General features: G+C 38.1%; 1 protein-coding gene across 5 annotated transcripts in view; it reads left to right on the top strand.

The window, feature by feature from the left end:
* Nucleotides 1-21,686, top strand: part of ANO10 (anoctamin 10) — a 226,192-nt gene that overhangs the window by 55,946 nt on the left and 148,560 nt on the right. For all 5 annotated transcript variants that reach the window (XM_026496646.4, XM_026496645.4, XM_048216255.2 and 2 more), the window contains exon 11: nucleotides 5,746-5,874. In XM_026496646.4, the coding sequence (XP_026352431.1) occupies nucleotides 5,746-5,874 (129 nt within the window). The remainder of the gene's footprint in view (nucleotides 1-5,745; nucleotides 5,875-21,686) is intronic.

Here is a 21,686-nt window from a genome sequence, read left to right as displayed (position 1 = left end):
TAATCTAAGTGTTCTGAGCATGTTTAAGGTGACCTAGGCTAAGCTATGATAATTCAGTAAATTAGGTATATTAAATGCATTTTTGTCTTATGATATTTTTAACTTACAGTAGGTTTTTTGGGACATAACTCCTCCTAAGTCAAGGAAGATCTACATAAACACACACACAATGTAATATGTAATGTATGTAATATATATTACATATATAAAGCATATATATAATCATACATATATAGTGATAATAATTATATAATGTAATTCCTAGAGCAACCACTAAAAAGCTATGTAAAAGATACACTCAAAAGCAGATAAATCAAAATGTAGTTCTAAAAGATGTTCAAATAACCAGTAAGGCATGAAAAATAAGACACAGAAATGAAAAAACAGAGGGAACAAACGGAAAACAAAGAAATGGCAGACTAAAGTCCTGACGTACCAATAATTATATTAACTGTAAAAGGTCTAAAGATCCCAGTTAAGGACAGATATTGGAAGAGTGGTTTAAAAGACATAACCCAACTATATGCTGTCTGTAAGAAATTGCATTCAAACATAATGATATAAGCAAGGTAAAGGTAAAAGGACAAAACCCCCACAAAAACCCATGTACGGAAATATTAATCAGAAGAAAGCAAGAGTGGTTATATTAATATCAGATAAAATAGACTTCAGAGCAAAGAAAATTATCAGAGAGGAACATTCTGTGATGATAAAAGGCTAAAATTACCAAGAAGACATAGCAATCTTAATGTGTATGCCCTGAACAACAATGTTTTAAAATACGTGAACCCAAAATTTATAGAACTAAAAGGAGAAATAGATAAATCCACAGTGATAGTTGGAGATTTCAACATTCTTGTCTCAACAGTTGACAGAACAAGAGATAGAAAGTCAGCAAGGATATAGAAGGACTCGCCACAACTACCACCCTCAGATAGCAGAATGTAATCCGTGTTAGGGAGCACTCTGCTCAACAATAGTAGAGTACATATTCACGTGCTTACAGAACATTCATGCTGGGGAAACAGATTTTAAACACTGAAATTGTATACGGTACGTTCTTTAACTACAGTGGAATCAAACTAGGAATCAGTAACAGAAAGACAACAGGAAAATCTCTAAACACTTGAAGACTAAATGCCACATTTCTTAAATAATCATGGGTCAAAGAGAAAGTGTCAAGTGAACTCAAAAGACATTGAAAACGAAAAGACAGCATATCAAAGTTGGTGAGACACGGCTAAAGCAGTGGTGACAGAGAAATTGGTAGCACCAAATGCATACATTGGAAAAGAGAAAAAAATGTTTCAAACAATAATTTAAACTCCTACTCAGGAAACTGAAAACAAAGAACAAAAGAAACCCAAAAGAAGCAGAAAGAAGAAAATAATAAAGAGAAGAATATAAATCAATGAAATGAAAAACAGAAAAATAATAGAGAAGATTAATGAAAGAAAGAGTTGATTTTTTGGAAAGATCAATATAGTTGATAAACCTCTAGCAGGACTAAAACAAGAAAGGAGATGACCATTATAAAAATGAAACAGCAGGTATCACTACAGACCCTTCAGATATCAAAAGCATAAAAGGGGATATTATGAGCAACTCTACACATATACATTTTTTTTAAAAGATTTTATTTATTTGTCGGAGAGAGAGAGCACAAACAGGGGGAGTGGCAGGCAGAGGGAGAAGCAGGCTCCCCACTGAGCAAGGAGCCAGATGCGGGACTCCAACCCAGGACCCCAGGATCATGACCTGAGCTGAAGGCAGATGCTTAACCAACTGAGCCACCCAGGCGTCCCTGCACATATAACTTTGACAACTTGGATAAAATGGTCCCATTCCTCCAAAGCACAAACTACCACAACTCGCCCAATATGAAATAGATAATTTGAGTAGCTCCATAACTGTAAGGAAATTGAATTTGTAATTACAAATTTCCAAAAAATAAATGCCTAGTCCAAATGATTTCACTGTCAAATTCTAACATTTAAAGAAGAATTAACACCAATTTTACATAATTTCTTCCAGAAACAGAGGAGGAAGGAATATTTCCCAATTCATTTTATGAAGCTGGTATCACTGTGATAGAAAGCCAGACAGAGTATGAAAAGGAAAACAACAAACCAATATCCCTTGTGAATAAATATACAAAACATCTTAATAGACTATTAGCAAATATAATTCAGCCATCTAGAAAAATAAGTATAGACCATGACAAATAGGATTTAGTCCAGAGATGCCAACCTGGTTCAGTATTAGAAAATTAATCAGTATGATCTACCGTGTTCATAGCCTACATGGTTATTTCAATCAATAGATACAAAGCATTTGAGAGAATCAACATTCATTTTTGAAAACTCAGGAAAATAGAAATGGGGGTATTTCTTCAACTTGGTAAAGAGCATTTGTTTTCTAAAAACCTAAAGCTAGTATCATACTTGTGAAAGACTGAATGATTTCTTTCTAAGATTAGGAACAATGCAAGGACATCTACCCTCACTACCCTTATTGAACACAGTACTAGAAATTCTAAGTAGCATAATAAGGCCAGTGAGGTCTCTAGCTGACCTCAGGTGTATGAGCAAATCCAGTCAAAGTCAGCTAAGACCAGAAGATGGGCTCATCCTAAATTGTCCACCCGCAGAATCATGAGTTAAATAAATGGCTGTTTGAAGCCACAGAGTTTGGGGTGGTTGGTTATGTAGTAATAGCTAACTGGTAAAGGAAGACTCAGTACTTGTAATATATCAGTTCTCCTTCAATTCACAGGTTTACAAATTAATTAATCTACAAATTAATTCACAAATGTAGCACTAGCCCAGCCATAGTTTTTCTTTTAACTAGGTTAACTGATTGTTAAGTTCTCAGGGAAAATTAAATGAAATAGAATAGCAAGAAAACTCTAAGGAAGAATAGGGACACTTACCACATATTCAAACTTATTATTAACTTCAGTTATTGAAGTAATGTGGTCCTGGTGCAGTAGTACACAATCACACCAGTGGAACAGAATAAAAAGTCCCGAAATGCATCATATGGTATAGGTGAAATCTCAATTCAGTAGGGGAAACAATTGTCCATTAATAGCATTGAGATAACTAGGTCTCTGGATGGGGGGAAAAAGTCTGCTCTTCTAAAGTGGAAAGAAGACAAGACAGGACACAGAATGGGAGAAAATATTCATAATGCATATGTCTTCTAGGGGACTTGTATTCAGATTAGGAACTCTTACAACTCAATAAGACATTTCAGCCAATAGAAACATGGACAATAATTTGAAGAAGTACTTCACCAAAAAAATATGCAAATCATACAGTATATGATTTCAATTATATGACATTCTAGAGCATACAAACTAATTTATAGTAACAAAAAGCATATCAATGTTTGTTTGGGGCCAGGTGTGAAGAGAAGGATGGATTACAAAGGTCATGAGGAATCTTTTGGGGGAAATGGAAATATTCTGTATTTTGTTCGTGGTAGTGACTTCACAGGTAAATACATCTATCAAAACTTAATGAAGGTATACCTTCAATGAATGCCGTTTATTACACAAATTGTAACTTAATATAGCTGTATTTGAAAATCATGTTTTATGATAAATGTATTAAAAGTGCAGGAAGCCAGGCACTCTTATATACTGCTGATAGTATGGTGAACTGGTCAACCCCGTGGAGTGCAGCTTGGCATTATTTATCAAAATTATGAATGCATGGTACCTTTGACTCGGGTATTCCATGTTTAGGAATGTATCCTAATTCCACACTTGTTAAATGATGTACTTACATGATAACTAATTGGGGCATTGTTTGTAATAGCAACTAATGCCCACCAATAAAGAAACAGTAAAATAAATTCTGGTACATCTGTGCAATAAAATGCTTAAGCAGTTGTGACAAAGAATGAAAGCATTCTTTGAGTTCTGACGTAGAATATTCTTCAAGACATTTTAAGTGACAAATGCAAGACACTAAGGGTAAGAAAGGGTATATACATTCAAGTTTGCTTATATTCATATATAAAGAATCTGGAAAGGTACAAAACAAAATAATAGTGATCATTTTGTAGGGAGAACAGGAGCTGGTGGGGGAGAGGGATACACAAGGGCAAGGAGACTCTTCACTTTTTATTTAGAGTGTTTCAGTTCTGAGCTATGTGAATATAACTATTAAAAAATGAATAAATAAAAAATTTAAGTTATTTAAAGAGAAGGTAAACAAAGTCCAGAGTAGGCTTGTTATAAAGAAAACTACTGAGAAACAAACTGAGGGCTTCAGAGGGGGGAGGGGGGAATGGGATAGACTGGTGATGGGTAGTAAGGAGGGCACGTATTGCATGGTGCACTGGGTATTATACGCAACTAATGAATCATCGGACTTTACATCAGAAACCAGGGATGTACTGTATGGTGACTAACATAATGTAATAAAAAAACATTAAAAAAAAAAAAAGAAAACTATGGAAAAATAATCAGATTGCACAAAGAATTCCTAAAATAAAAGATAGCAGAAATTCTCTATGAGAAAAGAAATTTATTCAGTTTGTATCCAATCATGTTTCGTTTTGCTTCTTTTAAAATTTTAATTTCTGGGATGCCTGGGTGGCTCAGTTGGTTAAGCGTCTGCCTTGGGCTCAGGTCATGATCCTGGGGTCCTGGGACCGAGTCCAGCATCAGGCTCCTTGCTCAGTGGGGAGTCTGCTTCTCCCTCTGCCTGCTGCTCCCCCTGCTTGTGCTCTCTCTCTCTCTGACAAATAAATAAATAAAATCTTTAAAAATTTTTTTCAAATTTTAATTTCTAAAAGTTATTGTATTTCTTAGAATTAGTGGGACTTTTTCTGATTTTTTTAAAATTAAAATGCAGTTGACATACAGTGTGACATTTGTTTCAGGTGTACAACATAGTGGTTGGACAAGTCTGTATGTTATGCTATGCTCACCACAAGTTAGCTACCATCTGTCATCGTACAGTGCTATTACAATACCATTGACTGTATTCCCTTTGCTGTGCCTTTCATCCCCATGACTTCTTCATTCTGTACCTGGAAGCCTGTCTTCCACTCCCAGTGGTTAAGTTATTAAGTAGTGGTCAGTGGTATACATTAAAGGAAAGAAAGAGCGACCAAGTAGTGGTCACAACATTTCCACAGTCAGTACTCAGTAGTGTGCTCCATGAGACTTCTCCTGGGACCTTGGATCAGTCTGTTAAGTAGCTCAGCAGGGCATCTGTATTTTTCTAAAGTCCCACAGGTAAATGCCACTAGAAAAGGTTCTCTGTTACTGGTGCCTCAGGTATAGCTGAATCAGATGTAGTGTGTGATGTGTCAAAGTAGGGCAGTCACAAAATAAATGCTGTTTGAAATCATACCTGTTTTTGAATGTGAGACATTTTTTTCTGGTGGCCCCATTTTAGATTCCCTGTAGATATGAGTAGAGTAACTTTAATAGCGTACTCCTCTAGGATGTATTCCAAATTCTCAGGTCCCTGGCCACCTCCAGTTGGGAAGGTAGAACATACTGCTTTGGATATTCAAGCCAAAAGTACCTAAAATACCTTGTAACAGTGTGGCATTTTTAAGCTAAAGAAAATCACAGCATTATAGAGAAAAAGCTTAAAATGTACTTGGAATATTTAGAACAAGGGAAAGGCTTTTCCTTTGATTTTAGATAATACAAAAAAAGGATGAGGAAATATGGAAAAGGTCATTGTGGTTTTTAATTTCACATTTTTTTTCTTTTAGTTGGCTTTTGAAACAATGAGTGTTATATCTGTGGTCACCAACTGTGCTCTAATTGGAATGTCACCACAAGTGAACGCCCTCTTTCCAGAGTCAAAATTGGACCTCATTCTGATTGTAGTAGCAGTGGAGGTAAGTAAAAATTTAAACCTATTTTAGTCTCCACATCAGATGCCTCTGTTAAAGCAGAGATGACCTAAAGCAGTGATGTCCCTGACTGTCAATGACTAGCAATTTAGCGACATGCATTTACTGGTTCAGGTAGTGGAAAGATGTGAGGTTTGAGGCTGTGCATTTCTGGTTGTTGCCCACGTATGAAAAAGTCACCGTGGTGTGGACAGGAAAGTGACCTTTCCAGCCATTGTACTGACCTGTCCAATGCTGAGTAGATAAATTCTATTTGAAACAGAATTCTGTAGATTTGATATTTTTTTTTAGTCTCTTCTAGGCATCTGTCATTTCTACTTTCTTATTAAGCAAATAAATCCTAAGAATTGCTTTTTGATTAACAATTTAAATCTCATTAGTAACAGGTGTGGAATTCATTGTGAAACTCTAAAACACCAAAATGTAATGTATAACAGGAAGACTCATAATTTCACATACAAAGTACAAGTAGACTGTCTGTATACTTTTTAGGTTTTCATTTCATCATGTTTCTGAATATGGCTTACTGTAACATTTTGAAAATTTAGCACTGACCAATTGCAAAGGGAAGAATTTGCAAGAATTTTTTTATTGCTAGTGATTATTATTGTTAGGAATATTGTGATCTTTCATTTTTAGATACTTAAAGAATAAAACAGTTGTGGAAATTTATTAAAGCCGAATTTAGCAGGATTATAGAGTGGCCCTCAGGCCTCAGGCCTGGGGGCTGACTTGAAACTGTGAACTTGTGCATTTCCAGAAGTGGCTGAAGAAATAGATTGTGCTTTGCTGTATTTACTCTTTCTGCATATTTAATAGGAATCTGTGTTCATGGTAGATGCTATATGCAGAATGTGCGTTTGGAGAATGATTTAGACAGCAGTGAGTAGGAGGGAAAGGGAATGGCTCTAGCAGAGAAAAGTAGGTCTGCTTTGAATTTTGAGAGTTGAATAGGATTTTGGAGAGCTGTTTGTGAGGCTGATTTCTCACCTGTGTGAGAGATCAAAACAGGTATCTTAGTCAGGGGGTTGCCAACTCCCCAGCTCAGAGCGTACCTTCTTGATATAGGATATGGCCCTTAACTTTGCCAATACATCCAGAGTTAATTAGGCTCTTGGGACTGACTTACACTTAAAACTAATGAGACTCACAAAGGACTGACCAGAATGCCAGGCAGTTAATTTACCGTAAGGAGATCTTTCCCAATGACTGTAACAGTTGGTGTTAAAGTGGAATTGGTTTGTTAGAAGACTTCTTGGTAATTTGGGAACTAGAGTGAGAGGAGTACGTCTTGAGAGACAAGGAAATGGAAAACCTGAAAACCATCCCTTCCCCCAAATTGAGGAGAGCTCTGCTGTGAGCCAGAGCTGGGAGTTCCGTTGCCAGCTTGTGAGCAATGCTGGGTGTGTTCACTGCCCACCTCTTGATTTTGCCTCCACTTTCTCTAGATCTCTGGCCGGTCCAGCGTTCTGTATATTCCCATTGTCACTGCTTTCTTTCATATATGGAAATGCTGCAACATCAACTATCCAGGGTCTGGCTCTTCTCACTTAATTTGGGAGATTGGCTGGCCTACTGGAGTGTTCTTGCAGATGGCACTCCTGCAGGGATTTGCTGGCCTGCATGGGATGGGGCCTCAGTATTTCTGTGGTGTTTGGCTAGAGTGTCTAAAAGTTTGGTCTTGCCAGACTGCCCCTGTGCTACCTTTGGGCTAGAGAGCAGGCTTTTCTTGCTTGTTTTTTGTCTGTGTCCATTGGCATTGCTGGTTCTGCTTCCTCAGCACTTAGTCTGGCACATATGAGGTCAAGAGGAATCCCTGGGAACTCACTACCATGTTGTTCCTTAGGGTCCTGGGGTCCCTGGTGAGTCTGCTTTCTGTTTTCTTGTTTCTACGCTTCAGAGTTTTCTTATGTTTATTTTATGTATAATGTCCATGGCTTTTAGTTGTACTTAGCAAGAGGAGTAGTAATAAGTACTTCTGCCCCATCTTCCCTGAAGTAGAAGTCCTCACTTTTTTATTAACCCTTTTTTTTTCCTCTGTAGCCTAGGACCTTTGCACTTACAAAGTCCTTTCTTTGGGCCTGGCTAGCACACTTTGGTTCCTTAGGTCTCTGCTCAGATGTCACTGGGCTCCCAGCCTCTTCTGATCCCTCCATCTCTGCTGGATCTCTTCTGTTAGTCTCTTAGGAAGCCTTGATTATCCTCCCTCAACGGTGATTATCCCACTTGTATGCCTTGCATTTACTGGTAGGCGTGTTTATGTAACGTTTGTCTCTCCTGTGCACTGTCAGCTTCAGAACAGCAGGGACGGTGTCTACTTTTCTGTCTAATAAATCAGACTACTAGCTAGAATAGTAACTAAAACATGATAGGTAGGCATTTCAGTGTTAACGTGAATGTGGAATTAATAAATTAAGCTATTGGAAAGGAAAATGGGCATTTCTTTTTTTATTTAAAGGAGAAAAAATGGATATTCTTTTGTGATAATTTTATATTCAGTGTTATATGACTACATTTGTATATAACATTTTCTAAGTTCTACTTATAGAACACGAAGTGGCAAGTGCTCATTTTTTAAAAAATTTCTTAATTACTCAGTCAATAGTATTGAGAACTTCTATGTATATGACACTGAATCTGGTGCTAAGGAAAGACAAAACTGTCTTTTTATTTTTGTCCTCAAGAACTCTGCTTCTTAATGTAGCTGAGAAGATGTGCACATCTTACACACACAAACACACACACACATGCATGTCCCCACATACATACATGGTTAAACACGTCTACTAGAGCTGCGACTAGGAAGTATAAATGGCACACCAAGCGAATGGTCTGTGGCAACATGGAGGAGGATAATCATGAATAGCAGCCGAAGACAGGAGACCCTTTCTGTCTTTATCTTCTTCCTTTGCTGAGGTCTGAGGCCTCCTGTGGCATACTTTGGGAAGGCTTGCATGTGAGTTAATCCTGATTTCCCAGAGCAGTTTAAAAGGTAGTTTCTTCCATGCTCGTAGAGACTTCTCACTGAATTCTGAGTGTAATCTACTCCCAGCATGTAAGTTAAGGACACTTGGCAACCTCAGGGTGGGAGACAAAAGCACAGTCACAGGCTGATTTAGAGTCCGTCATGATGTAGAAGAAAGATAGTTTTCAGCTTAAGATTAATTCACATAGGCCAGAATGCCAGCAATGTTTTAGGCTATTTCATTACCGGCTAGACTTATACCTCTAGACAAGAAGTATTTACTTTGGTTCCCAAGATTAAATCCTCATAAGATAAAAGTGGTCATTTTGGTGTGTATTGGGTTTTTTAAAAATAATATAACTCAGCAAAATGTTATCAATATTTATTAATATAGAAATTATTACTCATATTGAGGTCACCCAGAGTTAAGTTGAAGGTGAACGGGTGTTAAGAAGTGGTAACTTAATGTACACTGCTCTTTCCATTTTTTTATTGTGATAAAATAAACATAACATAAATTTACCATTGTAACCTCTTTAAAAATTTTTAACTGTGGTAAAAAACACAAAAGATGAAATTTACCCTCTTACTTTCAAGTGTACAGTTCAAGGCATTAACTGAAACTCTGTATCTGTTAAACACTAACTCCTCCCCCCCTTCTCCAGCCCCTGTGAACCACCATTCTATTTTTGTTCCTATGAATTTGATTACACTAGGAATCTCATATAATGGAATCATCCAATATTTGTCCTTTTGTGTCTAGGTTATTTCCCTTAGCATAGGTGTTTAAGGTTCATTCGTGTTATAGCATGTGTCAAAATTTCCTTCCTTTTTAGGACGGAATGATATTCAAATGTATGTATATACCGCATTTTATTTATCTATTCATCAGTCGATGGACATTTGGGTTGCTTCTACATTTTGGCTATTGTGTATAATGCTGCCGTGAACATGGGTATACAAATATCTGTTTGAGTCCTTGTTTCCTTCTCTTGAGTAGATAGCCAGAAACAGAATTTCTGGATTATATGGTAATTCTATGTTGAATTTTTTGAGGAAATACCATACTATTTTCCATAGCAGCTGCACCATTTTACATTCCCATCAGCAATGCACAAGTGTTCCGTTTTCTCCACATCCTTGTCAACAATTGTTATTTTCTTTTTTTTTTTAATAATAGTTACCCTACTGGGTATAAGGTGGTATCTCATTATAGTTTTGATTTCCCTGATAATCAGTGATGTTGCACATCTTTTAAGGTGCTTTTTGGCCATTTGTATATCTTTTTTGAATATCTGTTTGAGTTCTCTGCCTATTTTTAAATTATGCTATTTGTTTTCTGGTTGTTGATTTGTAGGAGTTCCTTATATATTCTGGATATCAATCCCTTATTAGATGTATGACTTGCATATATTTTCTCCCATTCTGTGAGTCACTTTTTTACTCTGTTGCTACTACTTCTTGATGCACAGAAGTCTAATTTTTCTACTTTTTCCCTTTTTTGGCTTTGCTTTTGGTGTCATATGCAAAAAATCGTTGCTAAATCTAATGTCATGAAGCTTTTGCCCTATGGTTTTTTCTAGGAGTTTTATAGTTTTAGGCCTTAAGCTTAGGTCTTTGATCCATTTTAAGTTAGTTTTTGTATATGATGTAATGTAAGTGTCCAGATTCATTCTTTTGCACATGGATATCCAGTTCCCAGCAGCATGTTGAAAAGACTCCCTTCCTCAGTGAATGGTATTGGCACCCTTGTTGAAAATCATTTGACCATATATGTGAGGATTTATTTCTGGACTTTATTCAATTCCATTGGTCTATACATCTGTCTTTTTTTAAACCATCTTATTGATATGTGATTGACATACAAAAAGCTGTACATATTTAATGTATACAACTTGATGAATTTGGTGATAAGTATACATCTAGCTTTATGCCGGTTACCACACTACTTTTATCACCGTAGCTTTGTAAGTAAGTTTTCAAATCAGGAAGTGTGAGACTCCCCACTTTGTTCTTTTTCAAGGCTGTAAAAGATTATTTTGACTATTTGGGGGTGTGTTTGTTTTAATGTGCTTGTAGTAACTGAAGCTACTTTCTCTTTTTTTAAAAACTATTGATCAAAAGCTAGGTTTATATTGGCACAGATTGGTATTAAAATAAGTCTTCCCTTTCTACCACAATAATATATTTGAAGATTTATTTGTTTTTATTTTATTGACTTTCTTCCTATTGTGAGGACACCAGCTTTGTTTCTAAATTGAAAATTTTGTGTGTTAGAACAAAATCTAGCTCAGAGAAAATGTTAGAAGTAACCAAAAAATTAGTAAGTTAGCTAGTTTTATTTTAGTGTTGCTGAGACCTGAGCTGAATGCCATCTGGTCTTGAAATGAATCCAAAATGTAGAAAGCTTAATAGAAATTAGAAAGTATACTTTTTTGGTTTATTACCAGACAAGTTTGTAAAATCATACAGAAATTCTAATTCAAAATGTTATAGAAGGTTCACTAAAACCATCCGTGGGTCAAATTAACATGTCACTGTGTATAAGATTTTTCCTTTTGATCTGTAGATATGTTTTCAAATAAGGAAGTAAAATCTTAAAATTATATTTAATGTCATGTTTTTTCCCAGAATCAAGGTAAAGTATCAGTGTTAATTACTGAGTTTTAGAAAATGTTTTGCCTATAGGACATTAAATTAACAGCATGCTATACTTACATATATTCTTTCATGGACCCTAAAAGAGTAGAAATTTCATTAATTCAAAACCTAATAAATAAGCCGTAAATAAAGTCATGTAAATTTTTAGCATCTTCATGGAAACAGCAATTTAAGAGATCTTATTTTAGTTATTTTCTCCAAATTAAATAACCTCTAAAAAATACATTTATTGATTAGAATTTGTTAACAAAACAAAAGAGACTTAGAAAACGTAACAATTTTATAAAGCTGGTGTTGAAAGTATTCTCACAATTTAAATTGTGGATGAACTTTTCTGGTTCAAACTTTTAAAGCCAGGAAACTTTAATTTTCATTTAATTTTTGGTTCTTCAGGGTTTTTGTTTGTTTGTTTGTTTTGTTTTTAATGCTTAACAGTAGTGCAGCATAAAATTCAGTAAAAGGCAAAAATGGCCCCTCCTGTATGCTGGTAAGCACCGGGTCATATGTCACAACTTTTGTGTATTTACTGCCATCTAGTGTTTACTTTAAAAACTAAGGACACTTGAACGCCACTTGAACACCACTTTTATTGGTAAAATGTTACAAAAAATTTTTATGGGCTTACCAAAAGAATAGCCTACCAATGTATGAAATCATGTAAAAATTCCATTTTCTAGGTTAAAAATAACCAAATAATGATGGCGTTATAGTTCAGCCCACAAGATTAAATCAGCATCCAAATAATTCTTTTAAATAATAATCATTATCCTCACTTTTGAGGCAAATTTAATTTACTTCTTGGATGTAATTTTATTTTATTTTTTTTTAAAGATTTTATTTATTTATTTGAGAGAGATAGAGACAGCCAGCGAGAGAGGGAACACAAGCAGGGCGAGTGGGAGAGGAAGAAGCAGGCTCATAGCAGAGGAGCCTGATGTGGGGCTCGATCCCAGAATGCCGGGATCACGCCCTGAGCCGAAGGCAGACGCTTAACCGCTGTGCCACCCAGGCGCCCCCTTGGATGTAATTTTAAACAAAAGATCACTACTTTTTGTTTTGTTTTGCAAAGGATCACTACTTTAAATGAGGAATCACAGAACAACTCCAATTCCTAAAAAATAGAAATGACCTGAATTCTCTAAATATCACGTTTGGTAATCATATATTTTAGTATTAAATGCATTTACAGTTCTCTTTTATTTCTAAACTTAGTAAGATGTACCAGTCATACATTCTGAATGAGAACAATTCACCTAGTAAATGCTACATTTTTCCTCAGGTGAAAGTGAATTCACTATTCACCCCAGAAGTTATACCGCATTTCTAACATTCAGGTCCTGGTGCCCAGCAAGCCAATTTGCACCATGCATGTTTAATTGGTAGTTTTAAAAATATTGCTTAATTGCAGTTTCTTTAAAAAAAAAAAAAGAAGTTATGTGATTTTTTTTTTTTTTTCCCCTAGAGCTGCTTAGAAACAGAATTGACTCTCATCTGCTTGTAATGACTAAGGTGTCTTTTGAGAATGGACACAGCCCTTTGGGTTCTTTTATGCCCTGACTCACAGGGTTTATCTTTCATTCATTCATTCATTCATTCATTCATTTATTCATTTAAAAATAAAGCATAAGCGGGGGGTGGGGGTAGAGGGAGAGAGAGAGAGAATCTGAAGCAGGCTCCACCCTGAGCAGGGAGCCCAACGTGGGGCTTGATCTCAGGACACTGAGATCATGATATGAGCCGAAATCAAGAGTTGGGTGCTTAACTGACTGATCCACCCAGGTTCCCCTATTTTTCTATTTTTAAAAAATGGTTTCAGACTTAAAAGCTGCAAGCATAATACAAATAATTCCTATATTTATTAGAATTCACTTATTTTGAACATTTTGCCGCATGAATGCTCTCTCTCTCACTCCCTTTCTCCGTTGATTTATATTTATATCTATGTGTATGAATACATATGGGTACTTCAGAGTATGGAGATTCTATCCCTCTCCTGCTCCTTAGTGCACCATAGCCCTGGGTCAGGGCTCATCTTGTAGGCCCTTTTCCTTCACTGCATATTGAGACCAGGGCAGCTTCTCTTGCAGGGATGTTCTGAGGACTAGAAATGACATGTGTGTGACTCTCATCACAAGGGTCTGGCCTTGTGCAGATGCTTGATGAATGCAGGTCTTGTTACCACTCTTACAAGACATGTAAGCATGTGAAATTCCACACACACACAGCTGGGCATTTGGCAGAGGCCCAGAGCTGAGAGTTGCAGTTCTAACTGGCTCGGCAGTGGCAGAGTGAAGCTGTCGTTGTCTTTATTGTCACTGTCATCATTATTTGTTAAGTGGGCGGTGTAGCAGCACGGAAGTAGCTTGGGGTGTCAGAGGCTAGAGGTAGCTGAATTAGCACCTCAGCTCTTCCTCTTCATCTCTGTGTGCCATGGTTTGCTCAGATTAAATGAGGACATTGGTAATGTACACCAGAAGGGATGGATGCCAGGTCTGATGCGGAGGAGGAAGTGAAAAAGTGTTAACAGTGAACAGTGACACCATTATTAATGGGTTAATATTTTAACAGCTAACTCAAATGTGTCCTTCATCTCATAGATACCTCTCCCCTGGCTCTGTGCCCCCCTCCTCCCCCCCCCCCCCGTGTAACACTGAATTGGTTTTGTTTGTGCTGCAGTTTCTCGATTATATGTTAGTCTCCATCTCGTGTTTCCATTCTGTGACAGGACTCCATTTTTCTTCTCTTCCCAATCTTCTCACTCCCACACCTCAGTCCAGCCCTTCTTCCCACCCGTCATCTTCCCAAGTCTTGCTGATTCTGACTTTGAATATCTGTTGAGTCTGTCTTCCCTTTGACCACTGGTGTGGTTTGAGTTCAGGTTTTTACCATTTCCCATCTAGACTTTTTTAATTTTATTTTTTTTAATTTTATTTATTGACAGAGGGAAAGAGAGAACAAGCAGGGGGAGCAGCAGAGGGAGAGGGAGAAGCAGGCTCCCTGCTGAGCAAGGAGCCCAATGTGAGGCTCCACCTCCGGACTCTGGGATCACGACCTGAGTCGAAGGCAGACACCTAACCAACTGAGCCACCAGGCGCCCCCCATCTAGACTTTTCAAAAAAACAACTTTATGGGTATAATTCATATATCATACAGTTCCCTCAGTTAAAGTGTACATTCCTCAGTTCTTTCCTAGACTTCCACAGCCATCAGGGTGACAGGGTCCTTACCAGCCTCTGGCTTGATGCTTTCTCTCATGTGCTCCATGCTCTCTATTTCTGGATGGTTATTCCAAAACAAAATTCTGATCATATTTCTCCTCTGTGGCAGTCTTTAATTTGAATCTCTGTGGATTACATAAGAAATGCCTAGGTTGAATATCAAGGTCTTTGCAATGTCCCTTCCCCTGTACCTTCCCTGCCGTCCCGTTTCACACTTAGACATCCCAGAGCCCTTCCTGCAAGTTAATGTTAGCATTTCCCAAAACTGTAGGACAGTGATGCACTTATTCCACCAAACCGAGCCTCCTGAAAGCATTGGCAAGGACAGGCATGCAGGAAATACTGAATAACTGAGACATGTGCACTGAATCGCTTTTACTCTTTGTTTTCAAGTGATTAAGCAGTTGCTTGTGAAATGTTCGTTAATGAATAAATATAGTCATGTATGGTTGTTGTTTTCCTAGTGAATATACAGTTAGTGGGAATTATTCAAGAATTAATTTCGACTTTATAATTAAAGACTTTGATGTATTTTTGGGAGGTATATCAAGAAAACCCTTAGGTAAAATATTGAAATTATTTATAAGAAAAGGGGAGCTCAACTAGGCAGTGTGACACAGTGGTTAAGAACACAGCCTCTGGGTTCAAATCCTAGCCCCACCATTGATAAACTCTCTGTCTTTGAATGAGTTTAGTACCTGCAATTATTACGGGGATTAAATGAATAAATATACATGGCATGCTTACTACAGTGCCTAGCAATATTAAGTATTCAGTATTTGTTAGTTGTTGTTGTTTCAGGAAAAGAATGTCTTCTCATAGAAGTCTCTACCTAATTCAAAGGTCTGATTAAACTCTGAGAATTCAATTAAAAAACTTGATTAGGAAGAAACTCACAACCAACTATTCATCTCATACCATTTCCCAGCATCAGAGCATGTGTTGGGCTCTAGGAAGGTTTTTGACTTTTGGATTAGGGTACTTTTGAATGGAATTACTGAACTGGGTTTTTTCCTTCCTCCTTTTGTTTCCTTTATTTCTGTGATAATCATGGTAATTTTCTGGTCTTTCTGTAGGCAGTCGCCCTCTTCCATTTTTTTATCCAAATGAAACATTGCTTTGTGTTCTTTTAATGGTGTGGGAATAATTAAAGATAGTCAAGGCCAATTCTTTCATTGAATACATATTTATTGTGTGCTTAAAATATGCCAGGTATTACTTAGATACAGCCCTGGCTTTTGCAGTGCTTACGGACAGAATCCTCCGGGAGATGGATCATAGTGCAATAGAAGGCATGCTTTCTGGCCTCCCCAGGTGACCCAGCTCTCCCCTCCTCTCCCAGCAGTGCCTGGACTGGCACAGGCGCTCCCAGCCCACTGGGCGAAGATGTCCACTCACTGAGATAAGTGCTCACCAAGAGGCATTTTGTTTCCGAATCTATGTATGGTATTCTTGTTACTGTAATTGGCATAATTTAATTAAATGGAATGAAAACTGATGAAATGTGTGTGCTAAAACAGAGAGAGCCGTCATTTCTATGAAAACCTTTGGAAAGACTCCATAAAGACAAATTACTATCAGATTGGATAAAGATGAGGCAATTATAAAAGATTAGGGACAAATCATAAAAATATGAACAGCTTCCAGGTTCTGTTTTCACTTTGCTCCACATGTGTCTTTAAGTTTTCATTCTTCTTTAAAGAAAACAATCCTGCGGATCTTCAGTATTGTCTCATGGGTGTTATTTATGTATGGAAGACTGAGAAACCCCATCACTGGAAACCCCATCACAAAGAAAAGGTCTTGGCCCTACATTATAATCTTTGCAAATAAATCTACATTTAAATGTTTGCTAAGGGGCGCCTGGGTGGCACAGCGGTTAAGCGTCTGCCTTCGGCTCAGGGCGTGATCCCGGCGTTCTGGGATCGAGCCCCGCATCAGGCTCCTCCGCTATGAGCCTGCTTCTTCCTCTCCCACTCCCCCTGCTTGTGTTCCCTCTCTCGCTGGCTGTCTCTCTCTCTGTCAAATAAATAAATAAAATCTTTAAAAAAAAAAAATTAGAGAATTCAGTAGTTTCTCTATACTCTTAAGTGACCATTTCAGTATCTAGCTACGTTATTTTCTTTAAGTGAAATTGGACAACATCATATATATCCATATTCAAATGTAGACACTCCCAATTCCAAAGACCTGGGTTATTTGATAAGTCTCGGAGAACTGTTAACTCTGTTCTGCTCTCAGTGGATGCTCTCAAGGCCTTCTGCCAACTATCTGCTCTGTCTGATATGTCCTGTTACACCCCAGCCTGTGCTCCCCACTCTCACATACAGACCTGCCAGGTGTATTGGCCTCCTGTAGGATTTACCTGCTAACCTCCTCCTTGTATGACAGTGATCTTCTCTTTCAGATACATAAATGATTTGAAAGTCAAACTTGCCTCCTTTCTTCATTTTTCTATTTTATTCTTTTGGGGAATGGTGTTTATCACACACAAAGCATTTTGGTTTCAATTTTTTCCCCCAGGGTGAGAAGCAAGTTTTGCTTCAGAAAATGGAAGGAAACTTTAAGAACATACAGCTACCAGTGTTTATAGTATTGGATTGAGTGTTGAGAAGTTCCCAGTCCAAGGGGAACACAATTGGGGAGGCATTGTGTGGCAGGGGACCCCTCTGGAGGAAGAATGAGATGTTGGGGCCACTCCAGAGGCAGATGTGAGCCTGGGAATGGTGAAATCTGAGACTATATGGGTTTCTTAGGGAGAGTGAAGAGCATGAATTGGGGGATGAAGGATAAAGTGTGGGGAAACTGATGGAGGGCCCAGAGCTCATGCATTCCATTCCATTTCATTCCAAATGATCTCTTCTGACATGCTTAGGGGAAAACTGCAGTAATGATTTTGCCTCACTAATGTAACTCTACTTGGCCTTTCCAGTGACACGTAAAAGGGAATAGGTCAGACGCTGAATCTACCACATCTGCCCATTATGAAGTTGAGCTTCCAGTCCTCTTGTTACTCTGGGGAGAAGCCCTACATGGGACTTTGTGGGGGATGCAGTGGTTTGTTTCTGTGAAGCCTGGCCCCATGCTTGTAGACAGGTTGGCTGTGCTCCACACTGTCCCACACCCTGCCCTCCTCTGCCTCAGTGGCTTCTTACTCTTTCCACATCAGCCCAGACTGCTGTGGTCTGCCCAGCCTTGTTCCCCATTGTTCAGTCCACCTTGCCTTTTCAGTTTCTGCATCCTGTGGGCCAGGTTCCGGTTCTGTATGCCCATATCCTTAGTTTATTTCCTTGCAGAAATACAAAACTGCCAGGATAACTGTTCTTTGGGTTATCCTTTTTGCGTTCACAAAACTTGTTTCCATTTAAGACACTGTTTCTGAATTTCTAGGCTACGCTGGGAATGCAGAGAAGATAAATCACTCTTGCTCTCTAAGAAGGCTTGGACCCCCAGGCAGAGCATTTCAGTACTCATTTTTTAAGTCTCCCTTGTTTTTTCCCTCAATTAAAATAGTGCCATTAAAGTCATGTTTATCAATATCTACACCCTGTTTAATAACCCATTTTCTTTAGGAAACTTTTCCCAAATTAACAATACCCCAAGCCCAAAATGTTGTATTAGTATTCTAGGTCAGATCCCACTTTAAGAAATACTTAACTGCTTTTTGCATTGGAATTTCATTTCAAAAATTGGGTCAGGCTTGAATTATCACTTTCTTAGAATCATAGACATTGATATATTAATTGGATTGGGTGAAATGGTATCAGTTTGACCAGCTTATAATTTTCTAGTTACATTTGTTATAATTGTTTTTTGTTGTTGTTTTGTTGTCACTTCTGTTGTCCCTCTGCCTCACCTTTAGTCTCTAGCTTAAAAGCTTCAGAAGGCTTTAAGTTTCTTTTACAGTCCCCCAAGTTGCCATGTTGCAAACACTGGATAAATTAGAAGCCATGTGAGAGTGTTTTATAGACTCTGAGGTGCTTATAAATGTAACCTGTTAATATTACCACTGTCATTTTTTCCTAATTAATAAAACGTGTTCCCAGTCCCATTATGTTATATTACTAAAAATCGACTATTTCCAAAGAGGTTAACAACTATGAAAGGGGAAGATTTTGAATGTTGTAAGAAAACTTCTTACATACTTCAGTTAAAAACCCTATGTTCCAACTGAAGGAATAGAAATGCCATGTTTTACACACATACATGTGTGTATATATGTATGTATGAATGTGTGTGTGTGTGTGTGTGTGTGAGAGAGAGAGAGAGAGATACGATATGCCTAATCTGAGCCCGTAGATCACCTCCTCTTGCGGCTGGGGCATAAGGTGGAAGATGAGCTGCAGAATGTAGGGATGTGATTATCCCCGTGCTGCTGCCAGTGGGCCCCAGCTGTAACCATTTCTAGGAGTGCAAGGAAGATTGTAGGGCATCCATTTCAGGTTCATTGTAGCACGTCACAGAGAAACTAATTGGCACCATCTGTGCGAATGACTAAGTCTGTAATGTGGTCACTGGTGCACAAAGAACTCAGGTTGAGGGAGTATTTCACAGCAAAAAGGTGGTGGGTTTGGAGCAGAAAGAATACTGTGGGTTGATATTCTTTTATAGTTATCAGTTGTAGAACAGCAACCCCAAGGGGAAAGAGTAGCTCTCTGGTAGGTCAACAATATCCTTCCACTGAGGGTTTAGGAAGGACATATGAACAAGACTATGGGGAGGGCTCATTGCATTGTCTTCTCTTTGCGGTGAGATTTGTCCTATGCATCCAGTCTAAATTTTGGACATTTGAATTTACTGCGGGGTGGTTGCCAGGGATTGGGAATAAGGTGTGTATTTGACTACAAGGGTACAGCACAAGGACATTTTTTGGAATGATGAACTTGTTCTGTATCCTGATTATGATGGTTTCACACCTCAGTGCATTTGTAAAAATTCAAAGAGCTTTATGAGTGATTTTTATGCTGCGTAAATTTAAAAATTTAAAAACTTTATTGAAAAACATGTTTTGGAAAATCTTTTGCCTCTGGCTGAGGGTATGTTTGCAAGACGAAAGAAGTGATTTTTTTTATAAAGCTTTTATTCATTTATTTATTTGACAGAGAGAGAGAGAGAGACAGAACAAACGGGAGAGAGAGAGAGAGAGAGAGAACGAGAGAGAGCGAGCACGAGGGGGAGGGAGGGTTAGAGGGAGAAAGAGAAGTGGACTTCCCGCTGAGCAGGAAGCCTGACCTGCGACCTGATCCCAGGACCCTGAGATCATGACCTGAGCCAAACAAAGGCAGATGCTTAACTGACTGAGCCACCTATGTGCCCCAGTGATTTTATTCCCCCCAAACTAATTGAGAATGAAATGACCTAATACCAATTAATCTAATATTTGATTTTGTGTAGCAAGTGGCTTTTTTCAAACTCCAGATAAGATTTTATAGTAGAGGGCACCTGGATAGCTCGGTTGGTTAGTGTCTGCCTTCAGCTCAGGTCATGATCCCAGGGTCCTGAGATGGAGTCCCACATTGGGCTCCTTGCTTAGCAGGGAGTCTGCTTCTCCCTCTGTCTCTCCCCACTGCTCATGATCTCTCTCTCATCCTCTCTCTCTCTCTCAAATAAATAAAATCTTAAAAAAATATTTTATAATAGAATTTTTAGAGATTCTGCTAAAAAGAACATGTTAGGAGGCATAGGCTTCTTTGGTTTTCACTTCTTTAATCTTTCATAATTCCTGTCAACATTAAAGGAGCTGCTCATCCAGAGTGCTGTTTTTCTGATGAGGGGAAATTAATGAGGTGAGCCATAGTTCAGACATTTGAGAATTCACTGGTCATGCTTAAGATCAAAAATGATCCACTGTTTTATATTTTGTTGTTTTCAAAATGTGGGCCATGTACATAAATGCTGATAATTGTATGGAAAGTAACATGCTATTGCTGTTAAGCCTTTCAAAGGCACAAGATATTCCTCATGGGCTTCTAGAATCATCAGGGTGTTCTGATGTGTGTGGACGGGCAGTAGCAGTAACACACTGGGAGCAATTGAGAATTCCAGTGTTCTAATGAGGGAGGGAGTGAGGTTGATGTCCATTAGTGGAGTCATTAAAAACCATAAGCTTGTATTTGGTACTTTTAAGTAAATAATTTCAAACTAAAAGAAACATTTTAAACAATTTGGAACATTACCTTTACTCATGAGACTTTCCTGAGGAATATTTCAACTCTCCTAAGCTGAAAAATTATTTAAGGGTTTAACCTAAGAATATATTTTTTAAATATAAAAGACTAAATAGTATGTAACTGATCCAATTGAAAGTTGATTTATCAGTTGGGTAACGAATACTTGAGTACTTACTTTGTAGTTTTTATGCTTTAAAATAAGGGTCAGTGACCTTTCAAAACTAGGGTGTTAAGCCCTGTTTATTCATTCCTTTAGAAGAAAGAGGTTTATAATCTAAAGTCTTGAGAAGGGTCTTATCTCAAGCCCTGATCAACGGATATGGTTATTAAGTCACATGTTAGCTGAGATGAATGGAATTTGAATTGTCACTAAACCTTGCTGTCAGTGGTGCTCATAGTTGACGAAGCTGCTCTAAGTATGGCTCACACGCTGTGCTTGCTGGTCTGTGAACTGTTTGTAGTGGCTTGCAGAAAGATAAGGTGCTCATGCTAAAATGTAAATCAGCAGGCTGCTGCCGTCGCTGCAAATGTCTAGGTTTGGAAAGCAGTGTCGGCTGGACTCTAAGCATGCTTCGTGAGAGATGATGTGCGTTCTGGCGCAAGTCTCTCTCTCTCTCTCCGTGGACTGGTAAATAGTGTTCTGACCTGTGCTGTTGAGGTGAATACTTTATCTTCTCCATTCTAAGAAAGTTGTTGGATTTGCACGTTGGATTTCCTGCTGTTGACCAGTTGTTCCCCTTCTGACTCTAGCTGTGGTGCTTTGTGATCCTGCACCGTGACTCT

Source organism: Ursus arctos, unplaced genomic scaffold (genome assembly GCF_023065955.2).
Source record: "Ursus arctos isolate Adak ecotype North America unplaced genomic scaffold, UrsArc2.0 scaffold_20, whole genome shotgun sequence".
NCBI classification, from domain to species: domain Eukaryota; kingdom Metazoa; phylum Chordata; class Mammalia; order Carnivora; family Ursidae; genus Ursus; species Ursus arctos.
This window is presented reverse-complemented; position numbering and strand designations above follow the sequence as displayed.